This window comes from Melopsittacus undulatus, chromosome 5 (genome assembly GCF_012275295.1).
Source record: "Melopsittacus undulatus isolate bMelUnd1 chromosome 5, bMelUnd1.mat.Z, whole genome shotgun sequence".
NCBI lineage: Eukaryota > Metazoa > Chordata > Aves > Psittaciformes > Psittaculidae > Melopsittacus > Melopsittacus undulatus.
Genome location: NC_047531.1, coordinates 30,446,558 through 30,471,039, shown reverse-complemented (window position 1 = coordinate 30,471,039; position 24,482 = coordinate 30,446,558). Strand labels below are relative to the sequence as shown.

At 37.2% G+C, this 24,482-nt stretch overlaps 1 protein-coding gene across 2 annotated transcripts in view; it reads left to right on the top strand.

Annotated features, from left to right (window-relative positions):
- The window catches only part of MAGI2 (membrane associated guanylate kinase, WW and PDZ domain containing 2), a 724,927-nt gene that overhangs the window by 593,170 nt on the left and 107,275 nt on the right, over positions 1–24,482 (top strand). For both annotated transcript variants that reach the window (XM_034063203.1, XM_034063202.1), the window contains exon 10: positions 12,949–13,584. In XM_034063203.1, the coding sequence (XP_033919094.1) occupies positions 12,949–13,584 (636 nt within the window). The remainder of the gene's footprint in view (positions 1–12,948; positions 13,585–24,482) is intronic.

Below are 24,482 nucleotides of genomic sequence, written 5' to 3'. Positions count from 1 at the left end.
TTCTCCCTTCATTGCTGCTAGTATTTGCTTTTTCTCTATTTCCATGTCACTTAAATAACATTATCAGTTCCACTGTTCCCAGCCCTCTTGTGCTGGGCTGGCTTTGAGGGATTTCTGGTGCTATGGTGCTCTTTCTGATAGCAACAGCCTAAAGCTGGACAAAGAGGCAGATGGTCTCAGCTCTATCAGAGTAAAGGCTGTCCTGTGCCTTCAAGCCCAAGTGAACACAGCTGGAAGAAAATGTGCCAGCAGTGGTTATCAGCAACACTGCACCAGAGAAACAGCTATGCTTGCTGTTATATAAATTAAGGATTGCTTCAGAATCCAAAGCATGTTCTCCAGTTTTCAGACTTAAGTAGACCACTGATCCTCCTTCTAATCACTACTCTTTCTGAAGCTCCCTGAAGCTGTGTAAGTGTGAAACTATGCATAACTCTGTTGTCCAAAAGTACCTTTGAGAGGAATTCTACTAGGAGTATTTTATGGCATTCAGCAATTATTCCACAGTCATTGCAATAAATCCTGGAGGACAGTGAAAGCCGAAAAAGAAAATGGATATGGTCATGACTAATACCAAAATTAGTGTCCTCTCTTTTTATGGTCTTTATCCCATATCAAATAAGCACATGCAGAAGCCATATATCCCTAGCATTTAAAATAAATCATAGAAGTAATGTTAGCAATTGTACTATAGTGACATTATCAGCATGGTATCAGATTTTTCATCACATAAACCTCCTTCACTGCCCCCGGGTTAATCAGAGTACTCCTTGCCATGGGAATGCTAGCAGTGCTGTTACAGTAGTCCTGTCATGAGGGATAACACTATACATATTTTTGGAGTGATAAAGACTGCATAGTTTTATTCTTAATGGAAATAAAATGACAGAACTTCTAAGAATTTGTTTCTTCATAGTGTTTACCTATAATTTCACTTCTTTATTAACCCTGAAGATCCAGTCTTGACAATGTTTCAGTAGCAGTTTCCAGTGTTCCAGGTTCACTAGAGATTAAATGTATCGATTCGTTGGTTCATCTTTATGTATCTAAAATTTGAAAAGGCTAAAACAATTTCAGATTCCTTATTTAGAAAAGCTAAAGGACTGTCTATTTGAAAATGCTGCATTTGTTCTTCTAAATATTACCTGGGAACATAATGCATAAATTTTTAGTAGTAAAAATTAGGAAAAAATGTTTTGTAGTTGTAACATTTATTACATTGTTTTCAATTATTGTAAAAACTTGTTCTATTTAAAGGTTGATTTATTGTCCTATAAAAAGGTACACATTCCCCCTGCTATATCTGTTGTAAAATTCATTAAATCTGAACACACTAAGTCAAACAAACAGTGAGTTTATTCACCTAGCCATGCTTAACTTTGCTGGTAGGACACTATTATTTATAGTGATGTCTCTTCTTAGTGTCAGCAGCACCAGCTTTGGTTTGAGCAATTAATAAAGACAAATAGGGGTTTCTTTTCTTGAAATTTCATCTTCTGGACTATAGTAAATGTGGAAACAATAAAAAATGACAAGGATTCCTGCTTTCATTTTTATACCTATGATTGTTTGGAGTTTTTTAGTTTAACCTTAGGTAGATTTCTTCTGATTGCAATCCCCACTGGAATTAATAACTATCATTTAACTGTATTTCTAAAAATCACTCATAAATATAATGGACACCTTACTGTGGGCTTTTGTCTGGAAATTGCTTGCTGGCAGGGCATGTACTTGAGCATTGTGTCCATGCAAGCCTGAAAAATTACTAATTTCATACTTGAGCTGTCATAAGAAGCAGAAAGAACAAAAGCAGTTGTAACACAAATTGCCATCTATTTTTAAAACATTAATTTTTGGAGCAGGATTCACCAATTACTCCAGGATTTTTGTGCCTGCCTGAGGCAGGACAGGGCTCTTCAACATGCAGCCAGTTAGGGTATTTTTAAAGACAAGGAAGAGCAAAACACCCAGCACACATCAGCTGCCTTTCTGCTTTCTCTAGCACTCTACTGCTGTCATGCACATCCCAAATTCCTCCTGCTCCTTCCATTCTTGTATCCCACAGCACACACGCTCATCCATTGCTCATCCTTAGTTATCTCCTGTCTCTGATGAGCTGCATCCCTTCTTTGTGCACTTCTCATGCAGCAGATGGTTCTTAGGAAGAAGTTTGTGAAATGGCTGTCCCATTTCATACTGTTTTCACAGCTTATCAAATAAGGGTAAGTTGTGCATAAAATATGCTTGAGAGAAATTTTCCATGATTTGCCTTCTGTCACTATGGCTACTATCTCCAACTGCACAGGAGACTACAACTCGCTTTCAGTTTTTGATGGACATAGAGCAATGCACTCTCAGGAGAGATGGTACCACCTACTTTGTCAGGAGCAGAGTAGAAATACTGTAGGGAAGCAAATGAAAAAAAGAGGCAGCCTTTTGAGGAAAAATTAGATGCAGTGATCATTTTGGGAAGGGCTTTTTAACTACAGGCCACCCGTGGGATGATTCACAGTGAAAATATTAGATGGCATGCATACTGTGAGACTGCTTTTTCAGTCTGAACAAGCAGCCTGATAGGTGATCACTGTCATTCATAATAAGCATTTTAATTTACTTTTATTTGTTAGCTAATTAACAAATTAATAAATTTAAACATCCAGAAAATTAATTATTTTCTAAAAAGGAAGGTATGACGCGTTCTCGTACAGAACAAAGAATTAATGCCCCTTTATATATAAAGTCTGAGATTTGAGTATTGAGCAGGAATTGATGTATCCATAAGGCATCTTAGTTGCTTGCAAGTGTTAGGATCCAGGCATGAAGCTGAACCCCTACGCTGCACTAGAGAATAGAATGCAGTAAGGTTTTTACCCTCCACAAGTGTTACCATTGTTTAGATGTTTACTGCGGTGGAAGTGAAGTCACATTCATTGTGAGTCCTCAGTGCTATAAACTGTACAAGAGTACTGCAAATTCTCAACACTCTCACAGAAAGCTTACAAACCTGAACAGAAAATAGAGAAGGCAAATGGGACATACACGGAGGCAGAATAGCTACTGGGAGGTTGGATAATCCTCATAAAAGGAGAATGTGGTTTTTGCCATGCAGCTATAAGGGTGAAAAGTGACCTTTTCCTAACTGTTGTAAGGCTGGAGTTTCCTGTGTGTTAGTTACAATGTACTCTTAAAGAAGGGGCTTGTTGGGACTTTTGTTAATGATTTTGATTCCTTCATCTCACCAAAAATTTATTATGTAAGCTGAATTTTGTAGTTTAGGCTTAGTGTCGTATTCAGGAGTGGGCTGGAAAAGACAGTATAAATTATTCAGTGGTGAAGGTGTTAAATTATTTGGCAAAGAATAAAAATATATTGTCCTTGAAAATGAGTGCTTGGCAGTGAAAGAGGCTCTAGAGATATTAAGATAACACTTGCTTGGAAGGAAGGTAGGTTTTGTAATACATTACCCCCTATTAACCTGGAAAAATACAGTAAAACCTGAGAGAACCGAAAGGAACTCCACTATTTCTCTTTGCTATGCAATTTTAAAGCAAGTAATATGTTTATACATGCCTGAGAAACTACTGAGTGGATCTTTTGGTATAGAAATAATGTGAGAAGCTCTCTGAAGTAGAAGTAACATTTACATTCATGATTTTACTATCCCCAAAAGATAAAATAAAGGTTAATAAATAAGATAAGCATTAATGAATGTAAAGGTTGAATGGATGTGTTAAAAATCAAAAGAAGATAATTACTTCTATACTAGGCTTATATTTTTATGAAATACTTATTAAAGAGTTGGTAGTCAATGATTACTCCATTTTAGGTGCACTGAGATATTTATATGTAGGAGACTATTAGTAAAAATCCATTTATTTAATTGGAAATTATTTCACTGTTTTGCTACATTTAAAATCTGCTCAATACAAACAGAATACTTTTGTGTAAAAGCAGTAACAAGTAGTAGTCCAGACTTATCTCGAAGTATCCATTTCCATCTCTGGAAAGTGCTGACCTTATAAATTCATTTGAATGCTTTCCAGATACAGTAAGATATGAGGGTCTGTATATAGTTCTATATATATGCACAAATATAAATGCATATATAGATATTCTGAACTTTTGGCAAAGCAATAGCATCTCTAATAACAGGGATGAAAGCAGTGAATTAGCAAACAATTTGTTATAAATGGCAGGATAAAAGGCACAAGATGTTTAGCCAGAACGAAATTCTTCAGCATAAAGTTAGGGAGGAAATTTATCGTGTTAACAGCAGCATCTGGGGCAACAGCAATTGTAAACATTTCTCATGGGAAGAATTTGGATACATATTATTATAATAGATTGAACTTACTAAACAATACATCATAGCAACATCTTCAGATTCAGTGCCTGGCTTTTGGTCCCTCATCCATGGCTTGATCTGAAACAAGCACACTGATTTTCAGAGGTACTGAGTGCTGGCAGTTCCTATTGAGCTTGGTCAGCAGAATGTGGACCTGAGGAATGAATACACAAAAAAATCCACAAAATCAAAGCTTTTAGTCTTTAAGTTAATGACCTGATGGATTATAGAGAAATCAGATTTGCAGCAGTCCCACAGAGTCAGCTGCTGAAGTTAGGCACCTGCGTGAGCACTCTTTGTGAGTGTAGCAAGAAAAACAGTATTGATCACACAATGATGAAAATCATGGTCTTAGTAAGTAGATAACAGAGTTATAATATGTCCCACTTCTGGAGGTAATGCCCACTTCGGTTACAGGGAATGTCTTGAGTAACCAGAATTTCTCTAAAATCAAAATGAACTCTCATGGTGTAACTCTGTTGATTTAAAATGGAGACTAATCCTACTAATCTGACTGTGCACTAAGTGTCTAAGTCACTGCTGTTACTTTCATGAAGAACTAATTTAATGTGTGACTAGTAATTGCTTGTCCTCATGGTGCTAGCATTACTCAAAGAAAAAAGGTCTGCTAGCCATTTCAATGCACAAGTAAAACATGACTGCCTATTACTAGAAATTCCCAGCTGCATATGTATTTCAACATATAAAGCTATTTGTCTTTGTGCTGCAGCCACTTTGGAAATGCTCCATTTAGTTCCTCACCTCATTCATCTCCCTCTTTCCTTCCCAGCAGTTTATGTTGAGAATTAGCAGTTGCAATGGTGTGCAGTTGAGTGTTGCTGAAAAAGCCTTCCACCAGGGACAGCTGGCACTTTGCCAGGATTCCCAGGCAGGGACAGGGGCTGCTTGGTATTTACATCATGCTCTTTCATACCCTTATGCCTTTAGGCTGCTGGGAGGCAGGTTGGGCTACTTTCGTCCTCCCAGGAGCCGTTACCTGAATAAATGTGATGCTCTGAGTACAGAAATAAAATACTGTGCATAGAAAAGCAAATGTGTTGTAAATGTTGACCTCCTTTTTCTAAAGAAAAAGAAGAGTTTAATTTCTACATGATCCTCTGCACACAGTGACACCTTTCAAAGTGATCCCAAATAGCTATGCAAACATAGCATACATTTTTTATCTTGCTCTTCAGATCCACTGATGTTTTGTCACACAGTTCATTCGCACCAGGCATTTCAGGATGCACAAGGAGCTCCTGCAAGCAAAACCTAGACAGAATAGGCTTACATAATTTGTAAATAAAAGGCTGCCTTGAAAATTGGACCTTTCTCTTTTCTATGTGGTCTTGCCTCCAAATTACTTATCTTTTAAATAATTACTTTTTGGTAAAGTAGCAATTTTAACATCCATGCTCCGCTTTTAGATGCTTGAAGAAGTGAAAAACTAGCTAGCTAGGAACAGAATTTGCCTGCTCTTTAGCACTTTATGAGCAGCATTTATTTAAGCATTCTTTTGCTATTGCTTTACTTACATTTTTAATCTGCAATGTTTCATGTTTACTGGATCAGCAAGTAATCAAGGTCTTTAGATTATTTTGGAATGTATTTTATTCCTCTCCCCAAAAAAAGTTAAATGCCTCTATTTAAATAGCTTTTACCGCTATATGCAAAATACAAATAAAATGTAAATTGTTTCTTCTACTAATCCACATCTGCCTGAGTGTAATTACATGATACATGCTGGTTAAGCACAAAAATTCTGAATAGACAGCTTTGTAATTAGGCATGTGCATTGGGTCACAGTAGAATTATAATGGGTTCTAAAAATCGTATAAAAATGGCACCTGCTTACTCAACACATCTGAGTCTTGGATAAAGTTGCACACATGTGTCTGTGTCACGTCATTCTGTTGGCCCTGTGGAGAAAGCCAAGTTCGGAACCAGAGTGCTCAGTCCTTGCGATGGTGGGGACAGATTGTTGCTCAAGTGAACCACTTCTACAACAATGTTTTTTAGAATTACTGCCTTTCAAATGGGATAAGCAGCTGGTTTACGTCTGTTGCTCAAGTCTCACTAAGCAGAAAAATTAGGCATGTCTAATGCAAGTCTGAGTACCTGAAATGCCTAGAAATACATTTTGATTTCCCTTTTTGTCAGATTTAGTAAATAATTTTTGTTACCCTGACTTTTTCCCCTGAGCCTCAGTTCCCACAGCCCAGTGAGTGCAAAAAGGACCCATGGGACTGTGGTTAGCTGTCAGCTCTGCAGAGTTTGTCAGCACACGGGTAAAACTTCCTGTATGAAGTGAAGACTGGGAAACAGTTCTTCCATGCCAGTATGAACAGAGATATTTTAATGGGCTGTTCAGTGTTCTCACATGCCAGCAAGTGGTCCTGAAATTATTTGAGTGCAGAGGAGGCAACTGAGCACTGTGTCCCCCAGCAGCGTTTTCATTTCACTGTGGCTGCCGCAGTACTATCTATCACATAAAGCTGATACAAAGCTAATAATAAAGTGGTCAATTTTAAATCCAGCTCTCCCAATCAGTAGCTGTGGTTATTATATGCGTGTACATCTCCCCAGGTTACATTCTTGATGTGTTTTAGCAGCTAATGTTCCTTTTTAAAAGGGATAAGTTTCTTGGCATGTGTTTTAAGTATTTCAATATTAATATGCAATGGTCACCTTAAACTGTAATCTCCTTTAATAAATTATTATAATTACTGCAGTAATGAGTATTAATGAAAGGTAGGGCCAAATTTTCAAACAAAAGATAAACCAGGCTACCATGAACTGCCGGATCCTAGGTTTCATACTTTGTCTATAAAAGTAATGACATGCAGATGTGAGACGCAAATTGCTTTTCACAAAGTTCTGTGCCAGGCCAGAGTACAGCAGAGAATTTCTGTTTATGCAAATCCTTTTGAAATCTTTTAGTTCCAAAGAAATGTCTCTGCCCATTCATAACAAAAATTACTTATTCAGACACTGGGTTAACACCTATGGCAAGTGGAAGGAAGCTGGGATTCAAAGTTTCAGAATGTAACTATTGGTTAACTAAAGGATCCCTCATGCACTAGTTCTTTGCATTGCTTCTGGTAACTATGTGCACATGGAAAAATGGCTCATTTCTAATGAATCTTCTCCTCCTTATTGAGCATCAGTCACTTGTCGTTGTTATTAAAATTACCCCCATGTTTCATATCACAGTACTGGAAACATGCTAACACCTCTGATTTCATTATAAATAGTCTGCAGTGCCAGCAATCTTGCAGCACTTTGCAGAAAGAGAAGATAAGGTCACTGCTGAGAAGTGACAGAAAAAGCTGGTAATGACAGCAGATAGTGTGGGTGGGCAGGTGAAGGGAGAGCTTCAGCAATAAACTAATCATGTATTTCTAGTTCTGAACCTCATGATAAGTATGCATATGCAAAATGTATATGGTTGTGAAATGCAGGTAGGAATAAGTAATGCTGGAGGAGTTTATAGAGTTTACCTAGGCTGTAAATACAGGAAAAAATATGAAATAAAAGGTAGCCTGAGCCTTGCAGAGCTGCTGCTTTCTGTGCTGACTTGGCAAACTATGGGCTGGTTTTAGCTCCGTGGCTATTGGCTTGTACGTGCTGCAAGGCGGCAGCAGAGATTTGTCTCATAGCTCACCAAATCACACTGTTCTGTCATATTTTAAGCACATGAACACAGATACTAAGCTTTTGATCCAGAACCCATCAGAAACAATGGAGACATTTCCACTAACTTTGAATATGATGGTAAATTAACAACAAAAATCTAATCTTTATTTTTCTCGTCTGCATTCAGACTTAAACATTTTAAGAATTCTAAGTAATAATAAGAGCAGTCTAATAGGCAATTCAGTTCACTGAAGTACTGTAAAAAAAATCCAGCCAGGAAACTGAATGCATCACAGTAATAATAAGAAACAAGTAGAGTTTGTATACAAATAGTAGGAACATGGGTAAGTAAATGGAGGAACTTGCCTACTAGTGCAAGATGTTTATACAGATATTGTAGGGGTAATAAAAACATAGCAGAAACAATAACTGGGGTCACTGAATAATATAGCTTCTTCAGAAAGGAGGGGAATAGAGCTCTGTAGCATTACATGAAACATGAAGGTAATTTGTGATGAAATTAGTTATGTCAATAAAACGGGTTCTGTTTGCATCAAGCACTTCAAGCATGAAAAAAGTTTTTTTTGCAGAATTAATGCTTGTGTAAAATCCCCAATAACTCTGCAGCATTATGGTAGAGAGGAATGTAAGTAAGACTCTGTCATTAGAGAATGTTGAATCACACAGATTTCTTCACCAGTTACTAAAACAACAAATGATGTTGATAGTTTATATCTCATTTTTGCTTTGAAATATGTAGTTAACAAAATGTGACCTCTAACCAAGCATTCAAACATGGAGTCAAGTAACATTATGTGACAAAAATAAGTCATGGTCAGCAAATTTTAATAAAAAAACTAGTTAAAGAAGTGAAAAATTCTGGACCTTCATGGATATTTCTGCAAAGAAGATAGCAAATTTGCTCAAGTGCCACATACCATGCTGTATCTGACAACATGGGATGAAGCTAAGTCATCCAGGAAGTCCCCTCTAGGCCTATTTGCCTTATTTTGTCAGTTAAACGCAAGTGGCTTAAGTAAGCAGAGGTAATTTTAAGAATTTGACAAATTTGGCCACTGTCAGTATTCTCTAACATTCTTCGACTCAATGTTGAATTTGAGCATTGGCTGCTGAACAGCAGAATCTTGTTCTTGTTCTTCTGATAGTGTAGGTGTTTGAGATGTGGGACAGGATATTTATTATCTACTCCACTGGCTATATATTAAACCTGCCAGTTCATCTAGAGAATCTCATTCAGAAGCCTTCTGCATAGACCAGCCCTCCTGGTCTCCCTCATCTCTGAACAGTATCAAGCAATATATGGTTGGTAGGGCCTGTGTGGAGTCCCTAGAGGCTACTGAGGAAGACAAAATTGGGAAGAGCACCAGACATTGATGACATTGAAGTACAGAGATATCCAGCCTGGAGAAGACAAGGCTTGGAGGGATCTTTCTAAGGTATGTAAACACCTGAAGGGATGGTGCAAAGAAGACAGAGCCAGGCTCATTCCAGTGGTGCCCAGTGAGAGGACCAGAGTCAATGGACATGAAATTAAAAACAGGAGGTTTCCTCTGAACATCAGAAACACTTTTGTACTGTGAGGGTGACCAAGCACTGGAATAGGTTGCTCAGAGAGCTTGTGGAGTCTCCATCCTTGGAGATATGCAAAAGCCACCAAGACGTGATCCTGGACAACTGGTTCTAGGTGGCCATGCTTGAGTGGGGGGATTGGACAAGATGACCTTCAGAGGTCCCTTCCAACCTCAATCATTCTGTGATTTTGTAAGCAAGCTTTACTCATTTCAGTAGGTTTAGTTCTAAAAGCCAGGCAAAGTTTGATGCTTAATATAAATGTTCTGCATAACTTCAGAGATACCCACTCGCTATGAAACTGTGATTTCTGGAGGCAGACTATGGCTTGCTCAGAAAACCAGGCAGGAATTATAAAGGGGATCACTATTATACTTGTCCATATGCACCCATTATTATTAGAAGCAGGAGGAGAGAACAGGCAGAAAAGATGCTACAAAAACATTTGGGGGAGATTTTCTAAAGTAGAGGGGTTCTGAACTTTACATTAGCATGGCACTGGCTCTGTAATGATCCCAAACTCCTCTCTCACTCCCTACCAAATTCTGGGTACTTCTCTCTGTGTCAGCAATGAGGAACTCTCAGCCTGGAAAATTAGTTAGATTATGAGAAACTCCTACAGTCCAGAGATCTATTTGAATGATTTCTGAAATTAACCCCTTTTAGTCCTCCTCCTTGTCTCATTATCTGAATTTGTGTCTTCCCAGTTTAACACCACTGGAGCTGTTTTTCTGACTTGAACGTAGTAACTCATGCCTTTTCCCCCATTCCTCTTAACCTCCAGCCATATGTTCTCTATATGACAGTACAGCATTATGGGTCCCAAACAGTTCAGCTGTGAGCGAGTTACTTCAGAGTGTGTCTAGACATGCTGTTCATGTTGTACCTCAGAAATCACAAAGACCTTTAAAAATATTGATTCAGGAAATGCTGAAGGATTTTCTGCTGTCTTGTGAGGGATATGCAGGGTTAGTATTTCAAGGAGTTCTTACCGAAGACCTTATGGTGCTCAGTTTTGCCTGTGTAGTGACTGGGGAAAGGAGCTACTTGGCCTATATATTTCCTGGCTACACTCCTTGTGCACAAGCTAATTTCACTGGAGACCTATGTAATGTCAACTAGTTTACTTGATTTATGAAAAACATCTTGGTTTAGGTTTTAGATCATAGCTAATCCTGTACAAAGTGAAGGGGTGAAAACAGACGGTGATTTGCTTGCATAACACAATAAATGCATTATTCCTTTTGCACCCTGATTAAATATTGCAAGAGAGGATGAACAAACAGATTGGTCTCCTCCCACCACATATCTGCATTGCCATCACTCAGGGAAATAAAGACTTCATGGATTAGAAAGTTGCAAAGGGCATTAAGGCATAAGATAGTGAAACAGGCGCATGCATTGAAGAAGTCTCGGTTCAACAGTATCAGTCCTCTTACGAGCAAAGTCAGCCTCACTGCTAATGCGGAAGCCAGGGAGGAGAATGCAGGTAAGATCTTTCTATACCAGGGCATGAGCAAATCACAATTAATAGCAGCCATTGCCATGATAATTTAGTATAGTACATTCTTTCTGTCTTTTAAATCTTGACTTTTGAAAACTATTTTACTCTGAGCTGCTTGAGAGAGAAACTGGCATTCTATCAGCAGTGCCTGTGAAGTGACCTTACTGCTTTTGCTTATAATTGAAACTTATGATGCACATTTAAGACAATATGAACAGCTCCTAAGCTTTCTGTGACTAATATTCACAAACTTTTAGACAAAGACTCTTAACATTTTTTTCCCTAGGCACCCTCTCAAGAAATCTTTCTCTGAATCACAATTTGTGCATATGCAATTAATTACTGCCAAACTATTAGACAGGTTATTAGACATGTGGGAAATGACCATTTCATTTTCATATAGAAATAGCCTTTGCCTTTTGTTGTCACATGGAAACAGCCCTTGCATTGGCATCTTGATGATGCCCTTTTTTCCTCAGTTCGCTTCATTAGATCTTTTGATTGAAGTACTGAAAAGGCATAATTTCATAAATACACTTGAAGCAATTCCACGCAGACCACCTCATCCTCCATAAATTAATTCTCATTTTATTGCTGAATCTTTACACACCATTATAAAACGTTGCATTATGATAGGTCAATTATAGAATTGTGTACCTTGTAGACACCTCTCAGTGTTGTCTTTATAAGTTACTTCTTCCTAATGGATGGTAGGATAAGACAATCTTCACTTAGAAAAATACTTTAACTTCTGGAGTTCACTAACATCCTTCCCTTTTGTTGTAAAGATACAAACTGTTTTATTAAAATGCAAACTGACTTTGGATCATCAAACTATTCTGAATATCTTTTGTACTGATTACTCATTTTTATGTTAATATGCACCTTAACAGTTCTGTAAAGAAAATGATTTGTGGCTATAACTGTATAGATCCATTCTGACAACAAGAAAGAACTTGAACTTTTTTTCTGAACTTTCCAGTAACAGTAGCTGGTGGGTGCATGAGCAACCTGCAGATCCATAAATAGCCTGTTGTCTTAAAGTATTCTGCTTTAAGTGTGCATGCTCTGACTGGTAGCTCTGTACTATACATGAGACAAGATTTGAAGGTAAAGTTAATATCTTTTACTTGACCATGTGGTTTAGCTAAAAATATTGAACTGATTTTGAGACATTTGCCTAGATTTTTCTACTAAAAAGCTATTATACCTGCCTACAAATTTTTCTTGTCATTGTCCTTGAACTGTCACAGCTACAACAAAATGCCTCTAAACGTCTCTGTGATAGGCAAGATACAGTTTAGTTTATGCCTAGAATAGGAAATGACTGTAGTAGTCCTGGATGTCTGATGAAAAGTAATGAAATTTAATAAGAAAATGTCAATACTATGATCAATGCAAAAAGTACTTCCTTATGCACTTGCACGCTGTCCTGCACCCCAAGTAATTGATTCTTAAGTCCAAGAGTGCTTACTATTTCCTTTGCTTTTTCCTTTTACTCTTCACCAAACAATGGTTTTTCTTGACAACCAAGCCTCCAAGTAAACTTGCATTTTATCTAGAAAAAAAGTAATTGTGAACTACACTGAAAGCAGACAAAAAAAAAATAGGGCAGAAATACTGAGAAAAAGGTGTATGTCTGCATTCAGCTATATTTTCCAGTTGTGAGCTTCCACACAAAAGAAATAATGTTGGCATTGTTTATTTGTATTACATGTGCTGGCAGAGAAACTCTACTTTTTTGTCTCCACTACTGAATTAGTATGCTGATCTAATTTATTTTACTTTTTAGTAGACTACTATTTGATTAAGAAAAAAATTACACTGCATATACAATAACTGAAGCTGTCACTGTTTTTTCTTCTCTTTCCAGGTGATGTCATTGTCTATATTAATGAAGTTTGTGTCCTTGGACATACCCACGCAGATGTAGTCAAACTCTTCCAGTCTGTTCCTATTGGTCAGAGTGTCAACTTGGTGCTATGTCGTGGATACCCTTTGCCCTTTGATCCTGAAGATCCTGCCAACAGCATGGTGCCACCCCTTGCAGTAATGGAGAGGCCTCCGGTAGTGGTAAATGGAAGACATAACTATGAAACTTATTTGGAATACATTTCTAGGACTTCTCAGTCTGTTCCAGACGTAACAGATCGACCACCACACTCCTTGCACTCCATTCCAGCAGATAGTCAGCTTGATAGCACATTCCCACCACCTGCCCATGATGATAATGTATCAATGGCTTCTTCTGGGGCCACCCAAGCTGAACTCATGACCTTAACCATTGTGAAAGGGGCCCAGGGCTTTGGCTTCACTATAGCAGACAGTCCTACAGGACAGAGGGTGAAGCAAATTCTAGACATTCAGGGATGTCCTGGTTTGTGTGAAGGTGACCTCATTGTTGAGATCAACCAGCAGAATGTACAGAACCTGAGCCATGCAGAAGTAGTGGATATACTTAAAGAATGTCCTGTTGGAAGTGAAACTTCTTTGATTATCCATAGAGGAGGTAAGTTTGGAAAGTCTGTACAATTACAAAAAAATGTGTGTAAAAGGTTCTAAACCATAAGGCATACATATATACTCACTACATCCTTGTGTGCTAGATTGGAAATTAATTTCTATGTTATGGGAGGTAACATTATTGCTTCTGGAAAAAAGTGTTTGCAGTTAAGTATACTAAGCAAAATCTAAGGTGCTTGTGCATTCCTTTTTGTGTTTTGAATGTCAATGGTCCCACCTCTTTGTAAGGGTAAAACTAGAGCAGTTCCAGACCTTTCACAACATAATAATTTGTATGGTGTCTGCAGCAGACTCTTATTGTCCCAAAGCAGTGCTGCAAGCTTTAGATATAATTGTATATATTGACTCATTAAGGTAGAACAAAGAGCAATCTGTGAGCCCTTTACAAGGTTACTAGTTTTGATAAGCCATTTTGCCTCCTTTTCCTTCACTGTAAAGGTATGGTACAACATATTTGTTTCTTTCTTGAGAGCAAAGATCCATAGTATGTTTTTTTCTCTGTTTTTAAAATAACAGCTTCTAGCAACTTAGTTTTTCTATCCAGCCTGACACATTAGGCTTGAATATGCTACACTCAAAGGGGAGGCTCAAGATTTATCTGCAAGGAAATGATAAGAGAAGAAGAAATTTTAATACCTGGACAGTGATAAGTAATTTCATAGTTTTTAATATTTTAGCCAAAAAAAATTCTTCAGTGCCTTGAGATGATCATCCATTGCAATTTATTATTACGTGAACTGAATAATGACTGAATTTCTTTGAGATCTTTGTTCCTCTAAAGGCATTCATATGTCACCTTATACATGTTACTCTGTGCTTCAAAAGAAAAAAATAGAAAGGATCCTATACAGAAATACTAAATATTTTACTTCTGAAGATTAGAAATTGGGAAGTGAAGCTTTAGTGTTTGTGTATGCCAAATTTTTGTCATTAGAACACCTACAAATCCCTAGAAGAAGAAACACAGTAACTGTTATCAAATTGCAGAAATAATAAGCATAAGGTGTTTAAAGCATCCATAGATTCACATAGTCAATAAAGTATTTTTCATACCTATATTTAAAAGAATGATTTATAAGAAACAGAATCTGACATTTATTTCTAATTAAACCAAATTAAGAGTGATAAGTGGTGTCACTATCATGTATTAACTTGGAGAAAGCTAATTGTTGCAGAGGTGTTATATTAGTTAGTATTAAATCTGGTTTTATTTAGCATACATCAAGATTCTGCAACAGCAGAGTAAGCGACATTCTTTATTTCTGAAGATGCTGACAAATTGTATAGCAAAAGAAGAGTATGAAGGGAATTAGAAGGGTTAATGTAACCCTGAAAGATGGGATTTTATTTTGAAAAGTGCAAGTGAATCCCCCTCTAGAGGAAAACAATTCAGAACACCAATCTTCAGAGATAAGTGGAGTGTGAAATCCAGTATGCTGAACAAGCCTGTGTAATAATAGACAGCAAAATAGATATTTCAGCAATCAGTGCAGGACAGTAGCAAAAAAAGAACCCTGAAGCAGCGACATACTCAAGCCCATGAGGATAATTCCCCTCTCTCAAGAGAATTTCTTCCTAGAGCACTGATTCATGATTGAAACAAGTTGATCAACATGATAGTTTAACAAGTATTGGTGCATTTACTGAGCTGTGGTTATTTTCTACATATCACTGTGGCAGGCAGGAGATACTGGACTGAGCTCAACCCTCAATAAAAGCAGTGTAAATTTACACCATCTTGTCTTCTGTCAGAGCAGAGGTACAGATAGCTACCCTAGGTCCAAATGTGATAACATATTCCTCTTAACCCTCTGTAGCTGGGGCAGGGAATGATTTGTTGCTTTAGAGAATGCCGAGAAGAGAAAGACAGCGTGTATTTTTCAAGGTAAAACAATGGCTGAGACTGGAGCAGCTGTTTGGAAGTACTACAGAGTGACTAAATTCAATGTTGTGTTACAGAGCAAAGTAAAGTTTACTGAGAGAAATCTCTGTGTGTCAGAAATAAGGATATACCTTAATGCAAGGTTGTTAGACTCTGAAATTTAACAAAATGTGTATTCGTTTGACTTATTCAAAAGAAGTGAAACAAATGCAGTCTACGTGAGACAGCTAAATCACAGCTTGAGAGAAATATGAGAACTGTTTTAAGGGGACAACGTGGGTATTTTATTTTTTTTCCCATAAATTCACAGGAAATGGGAACCCATGTGACCAAATATGCATCAATAATGCAGTTAATATCTATCTGTATAGCTAATTGTCATGTCTCCTTTTATAGCTCCTGGGCAGAAATGGACCTTTCTAGTGTGCATTTCATGTCATTCCTGTGTGAATGTTTCAAATAAGCCAGGTGTACCCTAGAAGTATATATTCTGCTTGACTGACTATAAAGGGAATTGAGTAGGATGGATTCAGATGCATGTGTCTGTCCCACGTGTTATGAATAAGAAACAGATGATAAGATTGGTCATGTGAGATAATGTGAATACAAAACAAAATTCTAGTACTTGGAGAAAGCTGCTATGATTCTAAAATATTTAGTCTGTGACACCATTGAAGCAAGGCATGATTTCTCATTACTGACGGATCCAGTTGTTATTTTATTATCTCTAATGTGTAATGACACTTGAATAATACCTTCCTTTTCCGTCATTACGCTGTGCCTCCAGTCTTTAATGTCTCATTTTTTAAGATAAGACCAAAGTAGCATTCCTGCCTGTGGAAGAGGAAGGCTGTGTTTTGCATAAGGTTTTATGTTGCCTTGTAATGTATTCTGTTTCAGATGTGAATATGTCCTAACTGCGTATTTCACTGTGTCAAATCCACTGCTGTAAGTGACTTAGTTTCTCTCTCATCCAGCAATCTTACTTACACTGCAAACAGGAAACAGACCAACATTGGCTGAGATATATTCTAACTATAGGGAAAAAAAATCCTATACGGGAAAAAACACTCTCTCATGTGCATGCAGAATGCATGTTACAGCATTTAAAAAGCCATTGTCCATCAAGCTTAGGAGGTCAACAGCCAGAGTCTGCTGGAGAAGGAAAAAATGGAGGGAATGGCAGTGCTCAAATTTAAAGAGGCGACTGAAGAAAACGGTGAAGCAACACCAGAGATTTGTCATGGGGTACAATCCAGCTGGAGCAAGTAATTTTAAAGTTTCTAAAGCAGATATAGTAATGTACCTGCTTGTTAAAAAAGAAAGTAATAATCATGGAAATAACATCATTTTATATCTAAGAAAATATTAAGCAACAGTTGTTTAGATGACAGCTATGACACTGTATGGCTAAAGATCTTACAGTCTTTGTGTTTATTATTCAGGTTCTTTGCTAAACAAAGATGTGCTACTTAGTTTGGTTTCTTTGCACCTGTTTTTGCTGACCAGACATATGGTTTCCATTTACTATAAGCTGACAGAAGTGTTCATACTGAAAAAAAAAATATCAAAAAGATGGTGGAAAAGTGTTGCCTTAAAAAAAAAGGAAAAATTAATTATTTAAAAAAGTACTAAAGTGTTTGTTACTTGAATAGATTTACCCCTTTCCAGCTTTGCCTCAGCCTTCACACTTCATCCTCACCTTCTGCAGCAGCCTGCATTGAGTATAGGCTGCTGAAATAGTGTTGAAGAGCTCTGAAAAATCAGTCTTTTCTAATGTGGATAGAGGAAAAATTCTGCTTTAGTCCAGAACTACTGAAAAACAGCACTAAGTGGTTGAATTAGTACATACTAAATTTATGTAGAGCAAAATATTCACTATTAGAACATCAAAAATTGGTTTTGGCATGTTCTACTAAATGAGCTAACCAAGCACCTGACATATGCCATCTCTTTTCAAAAGTACCTTTGAAATACTTGAGCCTATAGACAGCAGTCCAGCCCCAGAAGTGTTCCTGTCTAAAAAAGAACTGACGCATTCAAATGCAGATCTGTCAAGACTGTGTCTGAAATACTGGTGTTAAGGAAATCTGAAGACAACCCAGGACTGATTCATGGAGCTATGGCAACTCCTAAACAAGTGCTGTGACTGCAACATTAAAACTAAATGCAAAAAGTGGAAGCCTGACAATGTTCCTATATCAGACAGCTGTTTTATAATGATAAAATCCAGGCTTTGCGAAAGTGAGACTGTTAGTACAACATGGAGCCAGAGAACTGACACACTGTCCATACTGGTTAATTCTTAGCCCACTCCTGTCATGGGACTGGAATAAGCCAGCAGCTAGTTTCACCCTGACACAATACGGCAGAGAGCATGGGCCACACACAGTTCATAAACAATCAAGATGAGGAGAATTTAACTTTGTAGATGTAAACGGTGAGCACAAAAGGAAGGCCAAGTATTTTTCTCATTTTTTTTGTGTAAACCCCAGTAGAAGTTTCTGATTCCTGAAGGCTGCTACCAGAGACCGGTGCATCACTTTAAACATCATCAATTTCCAAAATGGCCAGAAATTTCACAAAAAAACATCTTTGCATTTTCTACTGAATAGACCTAGCCCTTCACAATGAGCAGGCTTCAATTTAAGGAATACTGCATCCTCAGTGCCCTAGCCACAGATTAATCTCAGTTTTATCTTTCTACCATGGACATTTTTTTTATGTCCAAGCTTGCTATAAGATGTCTTTCAATTCCTCTGGTCAGGAAAGCTCATACTTCTTTTTCTCCTAGTTGTACTCTCCCTTGAGAAAGCTGCACAAGATAAAGCTGCAGGGAGCACAATCACTCTGCTAACACTAGTCTGGCCTGGACAGTTCTGATTCCATGACCTCAGCCCACCAATGACATCTCCAGAGCTTTAATTCTGCCTCTGCAGGTTTTCATTCAAAGTGGAGAGTACCTGATGCAAACTGGAGACCCAGTGTCTCATGGCTTGCTCATCCCCAGTTCAGGACTTTCTAGTCAACAGCACTAAGGGGTTAAAGAAATTAAGTTGGTAAGAGAATGGTGTAGGTTTTTATTTGTAACCTACAGAGTTTTTCTGTCATCCTACTGTCTCTACTATTTTACATCCCTGAGTCACTGGTGAATTCTTTCCTTCCAGTTGCTTCCTAAAGGAACCCATTCTTGGTTTAATTGCTTCTTATGAGTAGTCTGAATTAATAGCTGTCTGTTCATGCTTACTTTTTTCATAAAAGTATGCTTCTTTATGTTGTCTCTGACAAAAGATATTGGGAGATAACAAGGTCTGGTAGCTCTTCTGCTTCCTGCTGTACTTTCTCCTCTCTAGACAGTTATTTCAACTGTACATTTGGCCCTGACCCCTTTTCGCCCATTTCTTAAGAGTATTCTAATATTGAGAAGCACTTAGATCCGTTTGGCAACATATGCATTTTTAGCCCTGCTGTCTTCTTAAATGGCACATGTATTTTTTGTTTGTGAGTTTAAGAGATATTTGATCCCACAAAGAGAATGTGCATGTGAACCTAGGAGTGAACCACTGACCCATTTTGAAGTGAACCGTGTGAACCATTGATACCTAGAAGTCAATGATATAAACTTATTCTGTCCAACATGCAGCTAAAACATCCTTTTTCATTTTTCTCTTTCTGACTTATTGCACCATTTTTCCTTGCCATCTCTCTATGAAGTTCTCTGTTTCTCCTGGGTCTGTCTGCTTTAAAACTGATGTAAAACAAAGGTTCGTAGCTGACCTTTCTCCTTTCCATCTCAAAATTACGAGCTTTTATAAGGCATCATAAAGTTTCTTCAGCATGAGTTCTCTGTAAACATGTACTTCTCATGCTGGCTTTTCAGGTGTTTCATCTTTTTGCTCATTTTTGTTGCTGTTTATAGCTGGTAATGCTAGAAATGTTTATTTATCAAAAATGTTGTGAGTCATGCTGCATTGTCCACTTTGTTGACTTTAATGTTAGATGTTTGCCCTCTTCCCCATGCCGAGCCTTGACCACTTGTCCCTTCCTGAGAAAGGACAAGAGAAATCAGTATTTTTTGCAATATAGTTTCATAAGAGCCTTTTGAGAGGGACAGTTTCCTTTCCTGTGTTAATTCCAGAAGTAAGATCCCTGAAAGACTTTTAGAAAATACTGCTACCATGCAAGAAATACCGCTGTTATATTAACATAACTCCAGAAAGCACTGCTTTCCAGATTAATTTCTACAAGGCATGTCTTCTCACCTTACAGAGTATCACATTTTTAGCTGTGATACTGTCTTAGTAACCTTCAAATTACTGATATCCTTTCTGTCCTACACATTGAGACTGTTTTATACTTCAGATTAAATTGAAGTATTTTCTAAGCATTTATTGTAGTCACCTGGTATAAAATCTATTTTAACAAATATTTTACCTTTCATAGCGGATAAACTAAAAAATAAGTTCCACATATATAGCCTAGTTTAGGAAGGCTTTCAATCTAAACCTTGTTAGTAAGAGAAATGGTAACCTCTCAGTATCACAGGAAATGACAAATTTGAACAGAGGGAGTTATAGGAGTATACCAGCTATCGTAAAATACACACTAATGAGACTTTCATATCTTTTCTTGTATAGCTCTGATTAGCAATGAAACAGTGTGCAGTTGCTTCCATATTTCTGAATAAAAGATAAAAAAACCCATAGACCTCCTTAATGAGTATGGATTCCTGAGAAAATAGACATCAATAATAGTTAGTAGCTATTACACTGTATTAATGGAAGTAGTATTAATTGCATTGCATTTCAAAGTGGTACCATTACGATTTTGCTGCTTCTTTCTTACTAATGTTTGTGCATGGTGTGGTACATTTGTGGATAATTTTGCAAAGCATTAGATAAATCTTTTTTACATATATTGCATAGAGAGTTTTTAATGACTCTTAGCAAGCATTTTGTTTCAAAAGTACTTTTATTATTGGTGAAACTGTTTTCTAATGTAGGCTTATATCACAGAATGATTGGGGTTGTAAGGGATATTAAGATCATTAAGTTCCAACCCCCCTGCCATATGGTTTGTATGAAATTTGAAAAGTGCTTCCTTTAAAACTTATGTGGACACTTTTCCTAGGGATGTGTGTTTCTATTTCTTGATGTTAAGAGGAGTTAGTTTGTGCACTGGAGAAATAGATCCCTTTAGAAGACCTTTTAAGTAAAAGAAATACAAGTGTGTAGATGTAGACTCTCATCATTGCATGCCATAAAGAGATAACTACCTTTGCTCCAATAGCTGTTTTGCCATTAAATTTTTATGCTCAGGAGGAGACTACATACAGTAAGCAGTCAGACATTATCATTATTAGATCTACATAGAGGCTTGCGGTGCACCTAGTATTTGTGCAGAGCTGCTGGAACTATTTGTATCTGTTGAGGAGTGTGGTATGTTTGTGTCTGGTAGTTGCAGCCTATGTCAGTGCTAGAACCCAAAAGCTCTACTGGCAGCACCGCAGACTGATTTCAGTCTTACTAATATTAGTGAATGAATTAATACTAACTGAAGAACAGTTTGTTTGAGAAAGCAGACACACTGGCTTGCCTGCAGTAGAATCTGGTCAAGGCGGAGAAGTTTCTCCTCTGTTCTTGCAAGCGGTATTATCAGAAACCTAACCAGTTTTTCTCAGTCTGTGTATCTTAGTGAAAAATGACATCTTTTGAAGCCAAGTACCTCCCAAGCATGGTACATGGGAGAGCCTGCTACAGTAAACTGAAGAAACTCATTTTTCATCTAATTTCCCATAGTCTAGGCTCTGAGTATATATAATATAATATGTAATATAGCCTTCCTCAGAGGAGATCTGGGAGATCTCAGCCCAAGAAGGGAGAACTAAAGAGCTGAACTCCAAAGAAGTACCCTACAACCTGTGCTTGTGTACTGAGGCATGTCTAAATTAGTCTAAATGTGTTGAATAATGTTTCTGTTGGTTCAGTATAATGTAATGTCCTATTAAACAACATTTGTTGGGTTTCCAAGTCTGTTGTCAAAGCACATTTGTGTAGACTTTGTAATGTGGTGACTTGTAATATAGTGCAATATTTTCTAGTAATAAAGTAAGCTAATACACTATGAAACAAGTGAGTACATTATCTATTGTGCTACAGACATGAGACACAGCACTGGTGAGATGGGAAGGTGTGATTTTCAGGCACTTGCTAAACCACTTACAGAAGCCACAGAACTCTCTTGGCTCCTACAGTATGCCTATACAGTAAAAAAATTTGAAATTAAAATAGTATTCTAGATGGAGTATTTATCCTTGTGCAATTCTTTAAACAATGTTCTTTTGCATTCCTGAAAAGGGGAAGGAAGGCTTTACCAATGGCTCTGCTGGCCCCATATGAGTAATGCTCAACTTCTTTCTGTAAACCAAAAGCATACATTTATTAAATAAAACACTGCCCTTCTCAGGAAGCCTTTGGGTGACTCATAATTCAAGCACAATCAAAGCCAAGACCAGGATACACAAACCTTTGCTGTGTCACCTTCAGATTACAGTATAAAAAAGGACATGGAAGCCAAAACTGTCAGGCACAAACTCTAAAAGATGACTCCCAAGTGTGTCAAAACAGGTTTCAAAAAGAAATAAATTGCTTTCCAAAGCCAAATTTGTCATGACTTGGAACAGTATTTCAGTGTATAAGAAATGTACTGTGCAGTGTTCCTGTTTGGTAATCAAGAAAAATCTTGACTTTTATTTATTTTGTACCTTTTATCACCAAGAGCTAAACGAAGGCAAGCTTTCTGAGCACACATTCCTAGGGTCACCTTATCTTTAATATGTATTTCAGTCAGATACAAATTATATTAAATGGACTTCTTAGAATATTTTTATAAACATTTTTTATTGCCTTTCATATATTCTAGATAAAGAACTGCAGATCCTGTGATAATTAGACTCTACATGCTGAAATAAAAGCAGAGGCTCAAAAACTTTAAATGAGAAATTATTTTAATGGCCTTTAAATTAATTTTATTAATTAATTTCCATTTCTAAACTGAGTTGGTTTTCCCTAGCAAAAAGTTTGCTAATATTTTAAAAAGATAAATGATGTTGATGACATTTATCAGTACAGAGTCAACATCTTTTTCTTAACCACCTATGTGCAATAATTTCTGTGTTTTGAACTACTTGTTCTCAAAAAATGTGATTATTAAGGCACCTGGGGCCAAGCAGTGCCTCTCTACTGCAGTACAAACACTATCATTTCTCCAAGGTAGTGCAGAAGATACCTTAATCTGTTCCTTAAGAAAAAAAAAAAAAAGGAATGACCAGTGAAGAATCTTGTTCCTTTTTATTTTGTAAATATGATCCTAGTGGGGTAGTGTATCAGAAGACCCAGCTGCTTTTTTTTGTATAAGTCTTAAGCCTTACGCTATTTAACATGTAGTTTTGTCACGAAGTATCCGCAATTGCTAAAAGAAGATGGAAAAATTCTGGCAGAGTAATTCAAGTGTGTAACCAAAATAAAGGATGGGAGGTCCTAGAGCAGTGCCAAAAGAAGTTTGAAGAAATTAAAAGCCCACACGCCTTTGATCTGTGGCCAGTGAGAAGCAAGCAATGTGCGTGGTAGAGCCAAAGACTGTCATCTCCATCCAATCTCTACCCTTCTTCAATAGCTTTTCCCATGTTTTACCCAGGTCTTTCCTCAGTCTGTACACAGTTTATTGCTTGTCATTCTGGCTCCATTTTACTTCATTTGAGCAAGTCAGAAAAGCTGTTGTTCTTGAATGTCAGCCTGGTGTCTGAACTTAGCTTCGCTTTGATCAGGAGGTTGGACAGGATGAGCTCCAACTGTCCCAGTCTAAACACATTATTCTGTGGCTCAGCATCTTTCTCATATTTGGGGGCCCAAGGTGCTAAAAGAGAAGGTCTCTGACTGAATGTAATAAATCACAACCTGAACAATTTTAATCCTTCTTCCACAATAGTTCTCAGAGAGCAAGAGAAATCATTTGATCTTGTCTCCTTGTTACACAATATTAAATATATACTTATTTAAAACTAATATGCAGTTCTTTATTTTTGAAAGTTCTCTATAATCAATGTAAACAGGAAGGATGATGACATACTTTTTAATTTCAGCTTGCCAGATGTGTTCATTGAGATCACATACACAGCAAAGTATTCTCACACTATAACCGAAAAATAATGCAGTGTTTATTTATGTCATAAGCATTCCCAAGAGATATCAATGGCTGTGGGGTTGGCTCTAAAATAGGAACAGCTAGATAGTCTGATCCAGCTAACATTCACTACATGAACATCAACTACAGTATTTCTACTAAGATTAATCTTACTTAAGCAAGTTTATCTTGTAACTTATTCATTGTATACCAATTTTATCAAGCTCTTTATCTTAGTAGAAGCACATTAGGGTGCACTGTGTTAAAAAAAAAAGCTATATACAGTTTCAGTCAAAATGGCCCTTTTTTAGACAATCATGATAATTAATTGTGAATGTACATTTTTACATAGGTACTTAAAGGCAAAGAAACTGAAATTGGTTTATATGTTGCATGCTTCAGACTGTCTTGCCAGGCTTGCCTTGCAATCATACAGCCACATTTACCTAAGCTGTTTTTATCAAGAATCCTGTGCAAACAGCTGTAGGGCATCCTTCCTTATCTGAACTAGACAGCAAGTCAGGATCCCTGTATGATGAGGAAAACATACATTTCTATGATGCCAGTCAGTAAAAAGCTGAAATAAATTATCTGTTCTCTAAAAGAGCCTATTTTTCCCTGTTGATTATAAAAGTTTTTATAAATTCACCTACCAAATTTTCATATTTAAATTTCTATTCACATTTGGTCAGATGAACCCAAACTTAATTTCTAGTCTACACCAGACAAAATAGTTACCCCTGCAGTCAGTTCTGGGAAACAGGCACATGAAGACGAGAACTTACATCATTTTATTCAGTCATTGCTTAAGTACCTTGTTC